General features: G+C 38.0%; 3 protein-coding genes across 6 annotated transcripts; 2 read left to right on the top strand and 1 right to left on the bottom strand.

Moving 5' to 3' along the window:
- The first annotated feature begins 448 nt into the window (after positions 1 to 448).
- On the top strand, positions 449 to 5,282 carry LOC119986736 (FT-interacting protein 3). The gene is made up of 2 exons (XM_038831416.1): positions 449 to 849; positions 2,000 to 5,282. Exon 2 carries the CDS (start codon positions 2,071 to 2,073, stop codon positions 5,089 to 5,091), a length of 3,021 nt encoding a protein of 1,006 aa, XP_038687344.1. The 5' UTR covers positions 449 to 849; positions 2,000 to 2,070; the 3' UTR covers positions 5,092 to 5,282.
- Positions 5,283 to 6,450: 1,168 nt separating this feature from the next.
- Positions 6,451 to 10,852, bottom strand: LOC119987366 (FT-interacting protein 3-like). The gene is made up of 2 exons (XM_038832253.1): positions 10,620 to 10,852; positions 6,451 to 9,163 (listed from the first exon to the last, which is right to left on the bottom strand). Exon 2 carries the CDS (start codon positions 9,016 to 9,018, stop codon positions 6,643 to 6,645), a length of 2,376 nt encoding a protein of 791 aa, XP_038688181.1. The 5' UTR covers positions 9,019 to 9,163; positions 10,620 to 10,852; the 3' UTR covers positions 6,451 to 6,642.
- A 137-nt stretch (positions 10,853 to 10,989) lies between these two features.
- Positions 10,990 to 15,729, top strand: LOC119987210. Of its 4 annotated transcripts, none has more exons than XM_038832043.1 (4): positions 10,990 to 11,390; positions 11,784 to 11,837; positions 12,052 to 13,543; positions 14,483 to 15,729. In XM_038832043.1, the coding sequence occupies exons 3-4, from the start codon at positions 12,158 to 12,160 to the stop codon at positions 15,503 to 15,505; spliced, it is 2,409 nt and encodes an 802-aa protein (XP_038687971.1). In that variant the 5' UTR covers positions 10,990 to 11,390; positions 11,784 to 11,837; positions 12,052 to 12,157; the 3' UTR covers positions 15,506 to 15,729. The 4 variants fall into 4 exon arrangements, with proteins under 4 accessions (XP_038687971.1, XP_038687972.1, XP_038687970.1 ...); XM_038832044.1 differs by having other exon boundaries at positions 10,990 to 11,266; XM_038832042.1 differs by lacking the exon at positions 11,784 to 11,837.
- The last annotated feature ends 4,888 nt before the right edge of the window (positions 15,730 to 20,617 follow it).

Here is a 20,617-nt window from a genome sequence, read left to right on the forward strand (position 1 = left end):
TGAACCCTGCAATCTTGACTGTTAGACTTGAGAGAGAGCTCCGAACACCAAGCACTCCAACTAAAAAACTCTTGATTTGACTTGAGCGTCGGAGAGGTTACAAAAAATATACCCAGGGCCCTATAGGTCATGTTTTCTCTTATGAAGTTAAGGACAACCGAATAGTCACATCTGAGAGCTAACCCGACCACCTAATACGTCTCCAATTATTTAATTTTAGTTGGATGGGGTGTAAACGCATGTTCTTGCTTGTCACATTTACCGGTGCAATTAATTCAAGCCAACCGTTACAATTTATTGAAAAATATATATTAAATAAAAGTATAAACTACATTTAATTCAAGTGAAGAAGAATTGAAAAATATCATCATTACAATTGCTCTTTAAGAATTACTGAATCAATGGGGGGTTTGTCTTAGGGAGACAAGATATTGATGTGGCACACACAACAATAGACACAGTTTGGAGAGGATCACACTTGGAGTGGTGATCACGTGAGATGAGGTCCCCCTCACTGCATCATTTTCTCTCCATAAGAGGAAGCTGAAGAAGGACCTGATTTTGCTCTCAGAGCTGGAGAAGACAGTGGTCTCATTATCATCTCTGTAATCACAACCGAAGCATTGTAGTTAACAGCTCCTCCATTTTTGGCTGCATCTTCTTCTTTTTCTAAAATATCTCGCTCATCGTTACTCGTGCCCGTACCTGCCTGCCATGGTCATATGCCATTACTCTTCAACCATAAATGCACAGTACTACATTACACGGAGGCTTGGTTGTTATGGGTAGATGGGGCGTTTTTAATGGAGTTCTTCATGGCTACAACTTGAAGATTTCGGGGCAGAACAGGTAATCTCTGCCTTTTGTTTTTGCTCTAATTTCTGTAATGATGTGCAAGATGAGGATGAATTTGACAGGTTTTTTTTTCCCTCATTACATTTGAGCCCTGTTTGGTTGTTTGGTTGCCGATAAAGTTAAGGAAAAAAGCGTTGGATTTTGTTTTATCCTACTGAAACTTTTGTGATTTCGTAGAGAATCTGATATGTACTTTTTGCTTTTCCTTTCTCTTTTCTTTGAAACCAAACAGATCTCAAAGGAGAAAGTTTGGAGGCTCTGGGTACAGTTGTACTCTTGTGGTGTTGAATATGCAGTGGAAAGACGTGTAGAAAGGACCATGTGTCTAGAGCGTGCTTCAAGGATCTGTAGTTTTTGTTTAAATGTATTTAGGTCATAACATGGATGGAATCTTGTTGCACATGTCTGATAATAAAGTGTTGACTTGTTTTGTTTCTCAAAGTCATCACACTAGGGAATAGGACTTCTTGGTTTTCAAGGTTTCACTTCAGCATTGTACGTTAACACTGTGCCCTTAATGGCTTTGTGTGAGATTTACTACAAACAGTAATGATATATAAAAGAGGGAAGACAAGACATCTAAAAGAGTGAATCTTCTTGAGTCTGGTTCAGTGGTATTTGATTTGTATTCTTCTTGTTCTGGCTATTGGGAAAGGTAACTGACTTGCTGTTTGAGAAATCCTCCTTTTATTCATGCTCTTTTTCATAATTTTACTGTATTTAGATGCTGAGTTGCTTTCTGATCAACATTTCATCATTGGAGTTTCATATATGTTACTTTTCAACTGCTTTGCATGAGGACTAGCTGATTTTCGGTGCTAACCCTTGAAATATAGTTTGTTTTCATTTGCTTATATATGTAATCAGGCTCTAATGGCATACTCTGCAAGTTTTGATTTCATGAGAAGGGTGATTCATTGGGTTTTTTTATCGTCTTGTTTATGTCGGCTTTATGGATTTTATGGAGCTCATTATTCCTTCTTTTTTCCGGTTATTTTCTTTGATCTTTAGATTCGTAGTAACTCTACTTTTTATTTCATGTTAATTGTCTCATACCAAATTAGTCTGGATTGTTCAATGACATTTGTCTTTCTAACATTCGGTTTGGTGTTAATTGATTGTCATTTGCCTCCTCGATCTGCAGGTACCTGTAATTATCTTTGAAGTTGTTGATACTTATTATTTGCTTCAAGTTTCACATTCCTGCATATTACCATGAGCAACCTCAAGCTAGGAGTAGAAGTCATCAGTGCACACAATCTTTTGCCTAAAGATGGGCAAGGTTCATCTAGTGCCTATGTGGAGCTCTATTTTGATGGTCAGAAGTTCCGTACCACAATCAAAGAAAAAGATCTTAACCCAGTTTGGAACGAAACCTTTTACTTCACTATATCTGACCCTTCAAACCTTCATTATCTCACCCTCGATGTGTATGTCTACAACAACCTCAGAGCTACCAATTCCAGGGCTTTTCTCGGAAAGATTTCTCTCACGGGGACTTCATTTGTTCCCTATCCTGATTCGGTGGTTTTGCATTACCCCTTAGAAAAGCGTGGAATTTTCTCCCGTGTGAGAGGAGAAGTTGGTTTAAAGATATATGTTACTGATGATCCAACCATAAAATCTTTTAGGCCACTGCCTGCTATGGAAATGTCACCAAATGAAGAGCCAAGGTCAACTCAGGCACAAACGGTTCTGCATGCAGCTGCACAAAATTTTTCTGGTGGTAAAGTTGAGGCAAGGCATACTTTTCATCATCTTCCCAATCCAAATCACCACCAACATCAGCATCATTCTTCTGCTCATGCAGCTACCCATCATGTACCAAAGTATATTGCTGATGAGATGAAATCTGAACCACAGCCTCCAAAGTTAGTTACTATGCACTCTCTTTCATCATCTCAGCCCATTGATTATGCACTTAAAGAGACGAGCCCTTTTCTCGGTGGTGGAAGGGTTGTTGGTGGTCGTGTTATTAAGGCGGACAAGACAGCAAGCACCTATGATCTCGTTGAACGTATGTATTTTCTCTATGTAAGAGTTGTCAAGGCTCGTGAACTTCCTGTCATGGATCTTACCGGGAGTCTCGATCCATTTGTTGAAGTGAAAATCGGAAACTACAAAGGTATTACAAAGCACTTTGAGAAGAAGCAAAATCCAGAGTGGAACCAAGTGTTTGCATTTTCAAGGGAACGGATGCAAGCTTCTGTACTAGAAGTCGTCATCAAGGATAAGGATCTACTAAAAGATGATTTTGTCGGCATTGTCAGGTTCGACATCAATGAGGTTCCACTACGAGTTCCCCCAGATAGTCCTTTGGCTCCAGAGTGGTACAGACTTCAGGATAAGAAAGGTGAGAAGATTAAGGGAGAATTGATGCTTGCAGTTTGGATTGGCACTCAAGCAGATGAGGCTTTTTCTGATGCTTGGCATTCTGATGCAGCAACACCCGTTGATGTTACCTCTGCTATCTTCACAGTGCTACGCTCAAAAGTCTATCATGCACCTAGGCTCTGGTATGTCCGTGTTAATGTTGTTGAGGCACAAGACTTGTTCTCCTCAGAGAAGAATCGTTTCCCAGATGTTTATGTCAAAGTACAGTTAGGAAATCAAGTTTTGAAAACAAGGACATGCCAAGCTCGGACTTTTAATGCCCTCTGGAATGAGGATCTATTATTTGTTGCAGCTGAACCTTTCGAAGATCATCTGGTCCTTTCAGTTGAGGATCGTATGGCTCCCGGGAAAGATGAGATAATTGGGAGGGTCATAATACCATTGAACTCCGTAGAGAAGCGTGCTGATGATCGAATGATTTATTCTCGTTGGTTTAACCTGGAAAAACCTGTTGTTGTGGATGTAGATCAGCTGAAGAAAGATAAGTTTTCCAGCCGTATCCATCTTCGAGTCTGTCTGGATGGAGGATACCATGTCCTTGATGAGTCGACTCATTACAGCAGTGATCTTCGCCCCACTGCAAAACAACTCTGGAGGCCACCAATTGGAGTCTTGGAACTTGGTATATTAAATGCCGTGGGTCTCCATCCTATGAAAACACGGGAGGGGAAGGGAACATCAGATACATACTGTGTAGCGAAATATGGTCACAAATGGGTTCGGACACGCACTATTGTTGATAACCTGACTCCAAAGTACAATGAACAGTATACTTGGGAGGTTTTTGATCCAGCTACCGTCCTAACTGTTGGTGTATTTGACAACAGCCAGATTGGAGAGAAGGGATCGAATGGAGAGAAGGACCTGAAGGTTGGAAAAGTTCGGATTCGCATCTCTACACTTGAAGCTGGTAGAGTGTATACACACTCATATCCCTTGCTAGTTCTTCATCCTACCGGTGTTAAAAAGATGGGAGAACTGCATTTGGCAATTCGATTTTCATGTACGAATTTTGTGAACATGCTTTATCAATACTCACGACCACTGTTGCCAAAAATGCATTATGTAAGACCCTTTTCTGTGATGCAACTAGACATGCTACGCCATCAAGCCGTCAACATAGTGGCAATGCGATTAGGTCGAGCAGAGCCACCACTTCGGAAGGAAGTTGTTGAGTACATGTCTGACGTAGACTCACATCTTTGGAGCTTGCGCAGAAGCAAGGCAAATTTTTTCCGGCTGATGACAGTTTTCTCAGGATTATTTTCTGCCGGAAAGTGGTTTGGGGATATTTGCATGTGGAGAAATCCTATTACGACAGTCCTAGTTCATGTGCTCTATCTTATGCTTGCTTGCTTCCCAGAACTGATATTGCCCACACTTTTTCTATACATGTTCCTAATAGGTATATGGAACTATCGGTATCGGCCAAGGTATCCGCCCCACATGAACACAAAGCTTTCACAAGCTGAGGCAGTGCATCCTGACGAACTGGACGAAGAATTTGACACTTTCCCTACCAGCGGAAGTCCAGATCTTGTTAGAATGAGGTACGATAGGCTTCGAAGTGTGGCTGGTAGGATTCAAACTGTTGTTGGCGACATTGCAACACAAGGGGAGCGATTCCAGGCACTGTTAAACTGGAGAGACCCTCGAGCCACTGCCTTATTTATTCTATTTTGTCTAGTTGCTGCACTTGTGTTGTTTGTCACACCATTTCAGGTGATAGCTGCATTGGCTGGGTTCTACATGATGAGGCATCCAAGATTTCGTCTCAGACTTCCATCCGCGCCCATTAACTTTTTCCGTCGACTTCCTTCGAGGACCGATAGTATGTTATGAGGTGAAAGCCTTAAATGTTTCTAGCTGGTTATCTAAATTTGTAATTGCTTTATCCAAGTTGTTTTTATTTCCTTCCTTCCATGTTTTGTAGATCCCATGCAAAATATGTCGACTTTATTATCTCCCTTTATGTTTCAAGGATAATGTGAGATAGCTTATGATTGAACAATGATTGATCTGGAAATTTTTGATTGTCTTGCAATCAGCTGGGTACACAGCCAGATTTTATGCATGATGAAACCAAAAAGGCGAATCATGCATTTTGGATTTCTTAAATAGAGCTCAGTCTTATTGAAGATCCAATTGATATCAGTTATCATACAACACTGAACAATGTAGTTGCATTTAATCCAAGCTCGACAGTATGTTATCCAACTAAAATAGAATAAATAAGGCAGTGTGGACTGCAGATATATCATATCTACGCACGGGCCTTGATGCATTTGCTAAGAAGAACACCAAAAACTTCTCAAGCTCCCAGTTGTGTTTTACTATGAATGAACAAAGAGTAGCAGTCGACCATTTTGCAAGGACATACAAACACCAAATAAGATTTTGATGCATTCCACGTCTCATTTCTTATGAAACTCCAATTTTATTAGGCATTTATTAGAAATGAAAAAAGAAAAAGAAAAAAAGAGTGCATGAGTGTGATTCTGACAGAAGCACTACTACGTGCACTAGATTAAAATTCTGATGCATTCTCTTTGTTTCAGTGGAAGAAAAGTGGGGTTCTGCATAAAGTCCCCAATATATACTTGCGGCTTTTTAAAGGCTTGGCATACTGGCCAGATATTCTCAAATTCCTCCTTTTTCTGTTTTGACTTTTAAGTTTTAACTCAACATTTCATTTTAGGATTTCATCCACTTTAACCTACATTATAGTATTGCCATACACTGTATGTGTATATATATATAGTGATAGTTATAGTTATAGTTATAGAATAGTTGTTTTCGGAGTGGAAAAGACCTCACAGTCTTGTTTCCAACAAGCCTTTAAGTCAGTTTTTGTCGCTTGGAATGAGAGTTATTCAAGTCAGTAAGATAGACACAGGATTCCTCATATATTGCTTACTCACTTTACATAAAAAGAAGATACCATTATATATATACACTTGATCATATGGCTATATATATATATATATATATATATGTATGTATGTATGTATATGTAGTCGTTTCCCTTTTCGTGTAACTCAAAAAGTTGTGAACTCAAAAGGTCGTATGTTGACATATACCAGAGGCTGTAATACGAGTGTTTCACATGATGGTAGAGCATTATTTAGTTAGAAATGAAAGACATATGGTCTCAACTCAAATGTGAATAGGATTGGATTGGATTGGAGTGGGGTGGGCATATTAATATTAAATCACAATCATTACTTAATTATTCTCATTAAGGACAAATACAAATACAACACATACAGCTTATATACCATAAAGTTCAGTAACAGCTTGATAACAGATACAAGAGGAAGGAAAGAAAAGGGGTAATCACAAAAAAAAGAAGAAGCTGGGAGCAAGCAATTACAAACTTTGATCACTTCTAGCTTACAGCAAACTATCTGCTCTAGTAGGAATGCGGCGGAAAAAATTAAGGGGAATCGATGGCAGACTATCGCGGAATATTGGATGCCTCATCACATAAAACCCTGCCAAAGCAGCTATCACCTGTAGTTTTACTAGTGAGAACACGAGTGTCACAGTAAGGGAAAATACAACAAAGATGGCAGTGGCTCGTGGATCTCGCCAGCTTAACAGTGCTTGGAATCTCTCCCCTTGTGTCGCAAAGTCACCAACAACAGTTTGAATCCTACCAGCAACACTTCGAAGCCTATCGTACCTCATTCTAACCAGATCTGAACTTCGGCTAGTCGGGAATGTGTCAAATTCTTCATCCAGTTCGTCAGGATCTGCTGACTCAGCATATGAAATCCTTGTGTTCATGGGGAGAGGATACCTCGGCCGAAAGCGGTAGTTCCATATCCCTTTTAGAAAAATGTAAAGGAAAAGCGCGGGCAAGATCAGTGCTGGAAAGCAAGCTAACATAAGATAGAGGACATGAATAAGCACTGTGGTAATTGGATTTCTCCACTTGCAAACATACTCGAACCACTTTCCAACAGCAATTAATCCTGAGAAAACTGACATTAGCCTGAAAAAATTTGCCTTGCTTCTGCGCATGCTCCAATAATGTGATTCTATCGAGCACATGTTCTCCACAACTTCCTTCCGGAGTGGTGGCTCTGCTTGAGCTAATCGCATTGCCACCGTGCTGAGAGCTTGGTTGCGCAGCGTATCCTGTTGCATCACAGTCAAGGGTCTCTTGTAATGCATTTTCGGCAACAGTGGTCTGGAGTATTGATAGAGCATGTTCACAAAACTCGTACACGGAACTCGAATAGCCAGATGCAGTTCCCCCATCTTTTTAACTCCAGTAGAATGGATAACCAGCAAGGGATACGAGTGTCTATAAACTCTGCCAGCTTCGAGTGTAGAGAGTCGAATTCGAACTTTCCCAATCTTATGATCCTTAGTATTATTTTTCCCCTCAAGCAGCTGGTTGTTCTCAAACACACCGACAGTGAGGACTGTGGCCATGTCATAAACTTCCCAAGTGTACTGTTCGTTGAAAATAGGACACAGGTTGCCAGCAATAGTGCGTGTCCGAACCCATTTGTGACCATATTTTGCCACACAGTATGTGTCGGACGTGCCCCTCCCATCCCGTGTTTTCATGGGAACTAGCCCTTCAGCATTTAGTATGCCAAGTTCCAAGAAGCCAATGGATGGCTGCCAAAGTTGTCTTGCAGGGGGACGGAGATCACTGCTGTAATAAGGCGACTCATCAAGGACATGGTATCCTCCCTCTAGACAGACTCGAAGATGTATGCGACTAAAGAACTTCTCTTTCTTCAACTGATCTCCATTCACAGAAACGGGCCTTTCAAGCTTGTACCAACAGGAATTAATATTTCGATAGTCAGCACGCATCTCCACAGAATTCAATGGTATTATGACCCTCCCAATTATCTCATCTTTCCCTGAAGCCACATTATCCTCAACTGAAAGGACCAGATGATCTTCAAAGGGTTCAGCAGCAACAAATAATAGATCTTCATTCCAGATGGGGTTAGAAGTTCGAACTTGGCATTTCCTTGTCCTCAAAACTGAGTTTTCTAATTTTATTTTAACAAAGATATTTGGTAACTGATCCTCCTTTGTGGGGAACAAATCTTGTCCCTCAATAACATTAACACGCAAATACCACAGTCTTGGTGCATGATAGACTTTTGAACAAACCGCTCTTGCGACAAAAGGGGTACAACCAAAAGGTGTTGCAGCATCTGCATGCCATGCATCAGGAAAAGCCTTATCTGCTTGTGTGCCAATCCAAACTGCAAGCATCAACTCACCTTTTATCTTATCCCCATTCTTATCCTCAAGTTGGTACCACTCTGGAGCCAGAGAAATTTCTGGAGATAGTATCAAAGGAACCTCATTAATGTCAAACCTGACATTGCCAACCAAATCATCTTTAACCAGATCCTTGTGCTTGATCACCACATCTAGTTCAAAAGCTTGCATCCGTTCCCTCGAAAAGGCAAACACTTGGTTCCATTCAGGATCTAGTTTATTCTCTAAGTGCTCCGTAAATCCTCTGTACTTTCCAATGTTCACCTCAACAAATGGATCAATACTCCCAATAAAATTTATCATCGGAAGATCACGAGCCTTGACAACTCTTACATAGAGAAAATATATCCGTTCCACAAGATTATAGGTCTTTGCACCACCCTGGGTGACACTTTCATCATCCGAAGAAGTTTTTGTAGCTGAATGCAGAGTTGTTTGGGCCTGTGCTTGATTCGAGTTGGGCTCCTTAATGGGGGAGCTTTCTACTGTAGGTATTTGCATAGGAGACATTACAGCTCGATCATCAGTAACATAAAATTTTAGACAAAGTTCTCCTCTAACACGTGAAAAATGGCCACCTTTTTCTAACGGATGAGACGAAAATACAGCACCAGAATAGGGTACAAACAAAGGATCTAAAGATTGTTACAGGCACCTGCAGAGAGAGAACTAGAAGTGTCATACATCATTGTTATGAATAAATAATGAAAAAGATGTGGCAATGCAATAATGATAAGCTGATAGAGGAAATATCTCATCCATACAAAACATCCAATAACGTTAAATTTACTACCTGGAATGACAAGAAAAATGTACTACAATGAATGAAATACCACATTTGATGCAATTTTACTCGTAAGCATACAACAATATCAAGCAGTAAGGTGAAAGACAGCCAAATATTAACGACAAAATAAAAAGCCTTATCAGTGATTTAAGACTAGTGAAGATATGTAATTTGATGTTGTTCATAACTAGAGCACTAATATAGACATAATATTACTCAATCGCTCTTTCCCACCATCCTACACTCCATCAATTTCCTTTGTGACAAAAGGTCGTACAAAAACAAGAACGAGAATTAGAATTTAATGGATTGTCTAGTATTCATTAGAACAACATGACTCTATGGCTACAAATCTGATATGTAACTCAGGCTGGAAAGATTCCCTCAACAGACTGGTGAAACTCAAAAGATCACCTGGCTTTTAGGTGGGGGAACAAATTAAATATATGTTCCAACAAAGAAAAGCAACTTTCCTGTAATTAAAGATAATTTAAGGCAATTGGCTCAGTGACATAAATGTGTCTTGGAAACTTGAAAATTCATCTTAGATTATTTATTGTATTTAAAAAATCTGGTGAGACAGTCTTCATCACCCTTGGTATACTCTAATGGATCTATAACGATGCCCTCGGCACTCATTAGAAGGAAAATGCAACATGTTAGTTATGCTCAACTTTTGGTTAAATACATTCAGACGTATGAGTCCAACAGCGTTGATCCAGTGAAAAAAAGTACTTGAGTCGGTCACAACTAAGCAGAAGTTTAAAAAGAGATCATCCATATCAACAATAAGCAACCTCCAAGTCCAAGTGAATCTTTAGAGAAGCAAAAAATAAAAGGAGAATCATCTAGTTCACTGAGAATTAGTCTCTGTAGATTGTACTAGAGGGTGACACTTGTCAGTAGTCTACAACTTTTAGATCCTTATCAGGTTCAGTAGCAAACAATTTACAGGGCGATTCAGGAACATTTTTACTGCTAATTTGCTTCCTTATCAAAACAAAAGCATATATAACCAAAACATGATACAGATTCCATGAGCCCATCTCTCAAATTCACAAGCTATTTAAACTTCACTTTTATCTCATGAAAATATTATGTCCATCCTGGGGCTTAACCCCCCCACTAAATGTGGGTTCATAAGTCTTAAGGTTTACCAATTGATGGATATATACCCATTTCTATAATTCTTTTCACAAATAGCTTAAACTTAAATAGATAAAGTTCAGAATTCGCCCTTGACTATTCAAGAAGCATATCATAAATGGGTTTTACTTTAGCCTCAATCAGTTCAATCTTTTTAAAAAGGAATGACAAAGGTTACCTGGCTGAAATTGCAGGGAAGAAAACTGCGTTTCCTCTTTATTCTCAAGCTCAATTAGTGAACGCCATCTTTCTTTCTTCACAGTGAGGGTTAAGCTTTCTTCCTTCCCATCTCATCATCTCCCATTGACTCTACTACTGTGCAAGCTGCACCCATTTACAAAGCACATGGTCCTCTCCATCAGTCTTTCCCAATTCCGGCATTGCCCTTTTTAGTCAAGGCCGCTCACTGCTCAGTTCTCAGCAGTCAGCTCACTAAATCGGTCGGTGGGGCTGATATGGTAATTGCAGTAATTTTTTAGAGGCAACTTGAGCATATTAATTTCTCTGTCATGACAAATATAAAAGGAAGACTGAAGGTCAACAAAAGACTGCAACTTGACCATATATTTTAATGTCAAGATGCTCAAGACTCGAGAGAGTGGTTGATCCTACTGATCAATAATGGCGATTTTTTTTCTTCATATTAACAAATCGTACAAAAGTCGAAGACAGGATCAGGATCTGATGATCTAGTGCCCATAATTTCTCTGTCCCTCTTACCCTTCTCTCCCTAATTCCTGGCAGTCCCTCAATACAGGTTCTTGAGCCAACAGGCTGATAGTGCAATTGGGTTGTGCAAGATTTAATCATCTGATTGAAATCAAGGTGAGTTTTCAGAAAGCTTTACTTTGTATAAAAGGTAGTTATGAGCCCTAAAGTAAGTTCATGATGGAGGTGGGTGGAGAGTGACCATCTACTCTAACCAGGTTTGGGGATTAACTGAATTAAGGTAAACCCTTGATTTATGATGTAACTTGCAAGTTTATTTCACTATCTGTTTAGTTCGAAATAGAAATCGAATGGCAGCAGTAGAAAATTTGACGCCCATGTGCATTACATTAAGGTTTTCTACTCAGAACAAGTCAAATCTCTCCCACATTTTGAAATAACTTGATTATTGTTTACTGGTGATGGCAGTAAGAAGAGATTAATAAGGAGCAGAAGCTCTTGGTTTTCATTTAATTCAAAAGTTAGTCTTACAATAGCCACTGCAACATATATATAGATATTAGATATACAACGGTCATTTGCGCAACGGCAGTGTTGGTGTGATTTTTAGTCCACATATTTTAACACATTTCAAATGTGTGTACTAATCTCCTGTTACCTTTTCACATTTTAGTTTGATCTATTTGTCAAATTCCAGTTACTCTTGGTGCTGAAAGTTCTCTAGAATGTAAGTTGTTGTTTCTTCAGTAGAATAATCTGTTGCCGTATGTCAGTTAGTTTTATGAGTTGTGGGTCTAAATTTGTGACATTCTAATACTTGCTATTTCAATGAGAGAATGCCTTCTCTTTCTTTTGTCTATTTTAACTCAGTTGCCCTCTACGTACTTGTTAAATTTACTCAAAGACTTTTGTTTGTTCCCTTTGTGCTACCTTTCTTGCAGAGAGGATTCTGGCTTCAATTTGTCGATAGCATACTTTCATTAAACACTGTTCAACACTGCCAAGTAAATAAATAAATTATTCGGAGCAATACTAGACGCAACAGCAATGGAGAATCAAGGCAGTTGTGATCACCATCATCCACTGACATTCAGGGCAAAGATTGATCATTCTTTGAGTGACAAGCTATTTTCTTGTTGTGGAAAGAGCCTCTCGTCAGGTCAAGTGTATGGTTGTATCAACTGTAATTACTTTATCCACGATGATTGTGCTGACTTGCCACGAGAATTTAACTACAGCTTTCATGTCCACCCTCTCAAGTTGTTTTGCCAGTTGGATGAACTTGCTGAGTTTGAGTGTGTTGCTTGTCATCAAAGACGTTATGGATTCAGCTACCAGTGTGTCCCATGCAAGTATAAGCTGGACGTTGATTGTGCTATGAATATTTCAACCAAAACATTTGAAGATTTTGAGCAAATACATTATCCCCATCATCGCCACCCACTGACACTTTGCGATAAGGACGATGGTGAAGTGTACTGCTCTTTATGCAATAGACAATGTTCAGGCCCTACACAAGAATGCAGTCTCTGCCGCTTTTTCCTTCATAAATCTTGTGCGGAAATTCAAGAGATGAACCACTACTTTCATCCACACACTCTCAAGCTACGAAAGAATTTTATACAGTGGCATTTGTGTGATGCTTGCAATCAAGAACACCGCGGATTCAGCTTTCAGTGTCGCGATTGTGCTTTCAACATCGATTCTGAATGTGCTTTAATGGCCACTGTAAAACCTGAAGGATGCGAGCAGATTCAACATCGACTGCACGGGCATCCTTTGACGCTATGTGAGAAGGATATCGGTGACAACATCAAATGCTATCAATGCAATCGACAATGCTTGAGCCAAACATATGAATGCCAGCGTTGCCTCTTCTATCTTGACCAATCTTGCGCCGAGTTGAATGAAAGTTTTTATGGTCAACATCCCTTTCATCCCTTCCACACTCTCACTCAGTTGCAACTTGTTACAAGGTTTATATGTCATGCTTGTAATAACACTTGTGAGAATTCTCCTGCCTACAAGTGCACTAGCAAGTTTTGTGACTTCATCCTTGATGTTCATTGTGCATCACTGACGCCCTACATAAAAATTGACACTCATGAGCATCTTCTCTATCTATTCGAGAATTTCGGCATAGAACCCAATTGCAAAAGGTGTAATAGCCCTTGTCAATTTGGGGAAAGCATCTTTCGGTGTGTAGTGTGTGATTACAATCTTCACTTTTTATGTGGTCCATTACCACATACCATTATACATGAATGTCATCAAGATCCACTAACATTAGCAGATCCTATAGTTGACGATGGATGTGAAGACGAAAGTGAGGTTTACTGTGATGCCTGCGAGCAGAATAGAGACCCTGACGAATGTGTGTACTTTTGCGAGACGTGCGGTCATATTGTTGAACTGAAGTGCGTTATAAATGAGGTTTGTACCACTGTCACTTCTTATATAGTGTCTCACTATTACATATACATATATGCGTGAGTCTTTCCCACGTATAAGTTATGTTCAGCTTTCATGCCATCATAAAGTAAGGATTTATTCCATGAAGTATAGAGTATGATAAAGAATATATGTTCCTTATAACACAATAGTCTTAATTTAATGACATTGAGCCATCTTATTAAATTCCAGTCATTCATATACATTTATATTTATAATAATCTCTAATTTATTTTAGACTACATCGACACTTTGAACATTTATAAAATTGATGTTTCATTACTTTTGTGTTCAATATTTTCATTTGGTTATATCTAAAATTTACTCATAGAAAAGAAATGATTTTCATGGTCCAACAGATTGAACTAATGCCCTTTGTTTCTTAGGTTTAGATGTTTTGTTGACACATGACAGAGTAGATCATGTCCATCTGCTTGGTAACTGACATGAGGAGTATTAGAAATAAGCAAATATTTTTTTTTATAAATATTTGGATAAAGATTATCATACAAATATGTAGGGTTTTCAATTGTAGAGTCAAGTAAACAACTTCTGAGCCCAAGACTCCACAGTGAGCAGGATCGAGGACAGGCAATATGTATGCAACCTTACCCCAAATAATATGTGGAGAGGTTGTTTCCAGGATTTGAACCTGTGACCTCTACAACTCTATCATTGGATTGCCGAACAATGTTCGGCAATAAGATTATCATACAACTATGTAGGGTTGTCAATTGTATATGAAATTTTGTTCTTATTGCCTTTATATGTTTACTACTCAATGAGGCCTCTATCAATGCTAGATTGAGGAATAAGCAAGACTAAACATTCAATCTAGATGATTAGTATCCTATTTGCATCTTAGCTATACTTAAAAGTTCAGATAATGTAAGGTTTTTTTTTTTTTTAATCCTTTGTCAGGTCCTACTATCACTAAAAGGAGAGCGTGGAAGTGTGAAGCTGAAGGTTCCGAATAGTGAGATAGGTGGTAGAGTGATTAGCGAGCTCTTGATACAGAATGGGATTGAGCAAAAGGAAAACGAAGCAACTGAAACAGGGAACGATGCCACACTCCAGGATACAAAAACAATAGAGGATGAACTTGATTTGAATTTGATTGATTTACACGATTCTTTCACTGACGAAGAACGTAAGGAAGTATTGAATGTTTTCAGTGCTGCTGGTATTGTTAAACCAACTTCCTCTCGTGAAAATCCTCAAGGAAAAGAGAACGGTTATGATGTAGAAGAAGAATCAACATCTGAGGATGAAGACGAAGATGGAGAAAGCATTTCCAAAACGGTATCATATTCGGATGAGGATCTTATGCAGTTTATGAAGACTCTTGATGCTCAGGATCCGGAGATTTTGAGAATGATTGTGGATTCATGGAAATCAAGGTCAAAGATTATCAAGATTGGCGAACTCATGGTCACCCAGGATGTGGCTCCTATCCTAAAGACCTTGTTATCCAAGTACAAGGACTTCACCGCGAAATCCAGGTTGCGTCCGCAAGTAAAGATTCTTTTCTTGATCCTATTTTGTGTCATAGTGAAGAACATCTCCAACACTAGGGTTAAGGAGGTCAACAAAAGATCACTCCACTTCTGGTGGCAGTCCCTTAATCTTGTGAGGTTAGCTGAGTTCGATATTCAGTTTGCTATTGATCATTTCAATAAAATAACGCGAGCATACTACGGACTGCAAGTCATAGCATTTGATCGCGACAACGAAAACAAACTCAAGCTCGAACATGATGAGCTCTCTTGGGAGTTGAAGGAGTTGGAAGCAAAAGTTGCGGCGAAGAAGGCAGAAGTAGAGGCGACTGAATTGAAAATACAAAATGAAATTTCCGCTAAGTCTGCAAGATCAAGCTTGATGAAAGAATGTGTTTTTCATGCCACGAAACTAAAGTGGAAGAAAGCAGGTGAGGATCTGTTATGAGGTTTTCTTTAATGGACTATTGGCAAGTGGGGCTTGCAGATTGGTATTTTATCTAGTGTGCTTTTCTTTTGTTTCCTTGTTTCACAAATGGTTGGGCATAATTCTGTTTTATATCTTGTATTAGCAATCAAAATGTAACATCCCCCAATTTTTTGGGGACCTTGTGATATGTCAAATATTATATATAGATTTAATTGTGTTTTGTATGGACTTTTGCATGATTATTTGGATGTGTCCCTATCATTTTGGTTGATTTTGTGCCTTTGCAATTGCGAGAGCAATTTCACAATGTGAAAAGTCAAATATTATATAGATTTAATTGTGTTTTTGTATGGACTTTTACATGATTATTTGTATATCATATTCTATTATATAAAATGGAGTGCTCGAGTTCGCTTCTGTGCAAATTACGGAGCTATGTAGTATATTATCCAACGAAAAATCCAGCGAAAAAATAAAATAAAATTCAAAAATATGATATAATCAAACGGACTTCTCTCTTCCCTTTATTATCCATTATCATCCCCCTTCTTTGAATTCCAGCGTCCCTTCTTTGAATTCCAGTGTTTTGGATATTGATTTAGTTCATGGCCATTCTTTCAATTTCACTCCTCACTCTCTCCCCTTTATTATCCATTATCATTCCCTTCTCATTCAAACACCCTAACCGATTCATCCCATCCTTATTATCATCCATTATCATTCAGTTCTCTAAATTCCAAGGATTGGGATCTTGATTGAGTTCATGGCCGTTCCTACAATTTCTTTGTCGACCCATTACCTGGAACGTCTCAAATTAACAAATTGCTTTTCTCGGAGGGATTCCCCTTGCACGCCAAGGACGACGCTGGGGATCTCTGATGGAGTTTCCATGGTTGGTTCCCCATTTAACTTTACCACAGGTAACATAATTAGTTTATTATCTCTTTTCTATAATTATTTGCTTCCTTTCTATACATCTATTGATGCTTTGTGGATATCATTCTTTGTGCTTGGGGTGCTTATGGTGTTTAATTTGATCCAAGTGAGCTTCAGTAGTGGGGTTCTTAACCTATTTAAGAGATATGATTTCAGTAGGTTGTATGTAATAATAACAGCATTAATATTGATTTGTTTAACAGTTCAAGTGAGCTCTAATGGTCATTAACCTATTCAAGAGATATGATTACATCATAAATTTTTGTGCGTTGAACAACACTTGGGTTCTTACATGCGAATTAATTCTTTTCCTCACAAATTGTGCTATAAATAGTGGATCCAAATCCATGCCACACAACATAAACAAAATTCCTTCTGTGACGCTAACGTAAAAGTTTTTTTTTTGTGAAAATGGAAAATGGGCTGCTTAAAAATGTCAACCCAACCCAAATGGACTGTGATGTTGTTGTGAGAATAATCCGACTTTGGGAATCGCGGAATAGCAAGACGGGTGAAACTATAAGTTTTGTTGCTCAAAATTGATTGGTCTATTCCAGCAGTCTCAATATGATTTTGTTTGATCGTGAGGTGAGATTTTGTGCAATGCTTTTTACATTGCAACAAGGGACACAAATCCATTCCATCATTTGGAAACGACAAGCAGAACACTTCCAGGATAAATTAGAAGAGGGAAAAATATACAAAATCACACATTTCAAAGTCATTGAGAGCAAAGAGAAGTACAAACCAGTTGATGAAGAATACACCAACATATTCCTGTCAAACACTAAATTGGTAGAAATTTTTGAAGATGCTGTTGTTTCTATTGACTATTACAAGTTCAGTTTTCAAGGTCATCAAGAATTAATCAAACTCCTTAACAACCATGTTTTTCTTTCAGGTATTTTTGAATTTTAACTTCATGAGTAATGTTTCTTTTTACAAACTACCATTGACATGAATTTGTTGAATTAATGTAGATGTTATTGGTCTGCTGATTGGTGTGGGAAATATTGAACCCACTTTGGCGCATGGTTCTATGGTGGACAAGATGGATATAGAGCTTCGACTTGAGGGGTAGATGCATTTTAATTTCTTTTCATTTGAAATATGTTGGACATGAGAATCAACATTCTTAAAAGGGAAAATCCTTTTTACTAGGTTGAACATCATATGCAAATCAGTTAAGATGACTTTAAAAGATACCTTCCTGATATTTATCATGTTACTATGCAGAAATTTTCAAATGAAGGTTACTTTGTGGGAAGACAAAGCTCATACCTTTATGAGCCTGATCAAGGAGGCTAAAGAGCAGCCATATGTTGTTGTTGTGACGTCTACAATTGTTAAGACATTTTACGGTATTCCTTAATACTGTGTTAAAAAATTAGCGAGATATAGCTTAAATGGTGGAATATGTTTTTAATTTTTATTATGCAGGTCAACATTGTCTATCATCTACCGGGGCTACCAAAATTTATATCAACCTAGATATACCAAAGAACAATGAGATTATTCAAAGGTAAATTAACTACAACTGTAACTTGAAAATGGTTTTTATATTCTGCGGTGTACAACTCAAAATTTCCAATGAGAAAGAATTTGGTTATGCAGCTACGAGTTTAGCTCGAATGGTGTCACAATGATTGCAGGAAAGTTGCCTCCTAAATTGAAAACTCATGAGTAGATGATAGCGAATAGTAAAAAAATTTCAGATTTGATATCTATGCAGCCTCCAAAAATAAAAAATAATGTGGTCATGGTGACTCTTCTTGCGGAAATTCAAGAGGTTCAAAATAAACTGGGTTGGTATTATTTCTCTTGCAAAAATTGTTAAGAGAAAGTTGGAGAAGTCTGGCAGTGTCTACCGCTGTGATTCATGTAGCCGTGACTCGGTGTTTCCTAATACGAGGTACGCGTTTGACTGTGCATTTTCAATCAACTTCTTTTCTTATATTCTATTGCCAAAAAAAGCCTTAAAGATATGGAATTTCTTTTACGATTATAAAGTGATATTACTGGTAAAGGATGATACTGGCAAAACAACACTTACTTTGTTCGATCGTGAGGTTTTACAATTAATAGGAATTACATCATCCCAGCTGATCAGCCATTATGGTGGTTCTACACGCAATCTACCCAATCAGTTTGATAACCTTCGTGGCCGATCTTTTGTGTTCCAACTGAAAGTAAATGATTTCAACTTAATATACGGGAAAGAAGATTACACAATTTCGAAAATCTTCGATATAAACAAAGATAACATTGTAGGATCTGAAAATTTGTGCTCTGCCAAAATCAAGGAAGAAGATCCACATGAGGTAACTGCAATTGTTTTATTAATGTGAATATAATTTAAATACCAATCGAATAAATTAATAAAATTTATATCACAAATACTTTTCTGATTTATCATGAAGTTCCATTATTTTCCATGCAGGCTAGCAAGAGTTCTGTAGTTGATGTTGGGTTGGTACCTGCAAAGGTTCCTGAAGAAAATGTAAACTTGACGATAATAAAATTTTAAAAACATTTAACTGATTACACTACAATTTTTTTATGCATTGACGGATTAAACTCAATTTTTTTTTTGTAGTACCTGGAATTGTCAAAAACCAAAGAAAATATTGAAGGAAATGAAAGCAGCTTTGTTGATGTTACAAAAGGAGACATGAATAAAGCTGAGCATGAGATTGAAATCAGTACCAAAGGTTCCGGGATTGATGGTGTACCTAATCCACTGAAGAAGAATGAGAAACATTGTGCCCCTTCCCTACAAAAAAAGGGTAAAAAGAAAACAAAGCTTGGTTCTGATTAACTGCAGTTCTAAGACCGAATGGATCTTTTGTTTGAGTTGCATTTCTAAGACTGAATGGCTTTTTTTATTTGGGATAGTTTCTCCATATTTTGGTTATAAAAGGTTGTCGAGTATGTGATTTCGTTATAGGTATATTGATCTTAATGAAATAATGAAATATTACTGATCTCCACTTATACAGACTTACGTTTAGATTTTGTGAAAGTGTAATAAATAATTTGCTTACCAGAAGCTTTAACCCTTTGAATTTTTACAAGCAACTCGTGAGGTTGGAAAGTTTAACATTAAATGTTGTTCACTATTTGCATCCAGGAGAAATCTCATGATTTCAAATGACAGGAAAGTTGGAATGAACTATCCAATTTTGTTGTTATAAATGATATGCAATTGTAATCCAACAATTGAATGGAAATATAAATGGAGTCCTACAACTTATGGTGTTAATTAAGAAAACATTTGCGTAAGTCTACTTAAATTACCTACATCCACTGCCAATAGCTAGGAAAACTTCCTTGCAAAGGTTTTAATACAAGAGAAAAGATGGAAAAGCATTCGTCCTGACTTTTTTGTTAATCCATTGTATTTGCACAAGCTTTCTAAGCTGTTCAAGTCACATTTAGAGTTTTTGAATAATTATGTTTAGAAGCAAATATCTTTTTACCATGTACATGTTTTTTTGGATGTGGTAAACCACTCTAACCTGTCGAGTATAATTCTATATGGAGATTTTTGCAAGATTATTATGAGAGGCTCCATACCAGACAAGCGATTCAAAGGCGGGCCTCTCCAAAGTACCATTTCAAAACAAATCCTGTCTTGGCTTGGTGGATACATCACCACAATGATATCCAGACATTAGTCATTGTTAGGCCCCTTACTCTCTTTAGCATGCTCGATTCTTGCGGTAAATCATGCTTCCTCAGTACAGTCAGTTGTTTCAAGTGAGAGGACTTTATTTTACAAAGAAAAAGCAGCTGGAATGTGTTCCCCCCTCGCCTATGGGGTTGCTAAGGTAAGTCTCATATTACTAAAGGAATTTGACCAGTGACATTTCTTTTGGAAAGAATATTGATTAATATTTCAATTGTTTTGTGGACAGGGTCTTGTGCAAATTCCATATGTAGCCCTGCAAACAATTTTGTTTGGTGTCATCACCTATTTGATGGTCCAATTTGAAAGGACGACAAGTAAGATTTAATACTGCTCATTAAGGTAGTAGTAAATAAATGCAACTTACTCATGAATGTTCTTCCTATTTTGTAGGAAAAATTCTCCTTAATCGCATCGATCCAGTTTAGAATGGAAGTAGACAACATGGATTTGATTTGGATTTGATGGACTCTCTTGTAGCGATGCTTGATGATTATAACGTTTTA

This window comes from Tripterygium wilfordii, chromosome 20 (assembly GCF_013401445.1).
Source record: "Tripterygium wilfordii isolate XIE 37 chromosome 20, ASM1340144v1, whole genome shotgun sequence".
Classification (NCBI taxonomy): domain Eukaryota; kingdom Viridiplantae; phylum Streptophyta; class Magnoliopsida; order Celastrales; family Celastraceae; genus Tripterygium; species Tripterygium wilfordii.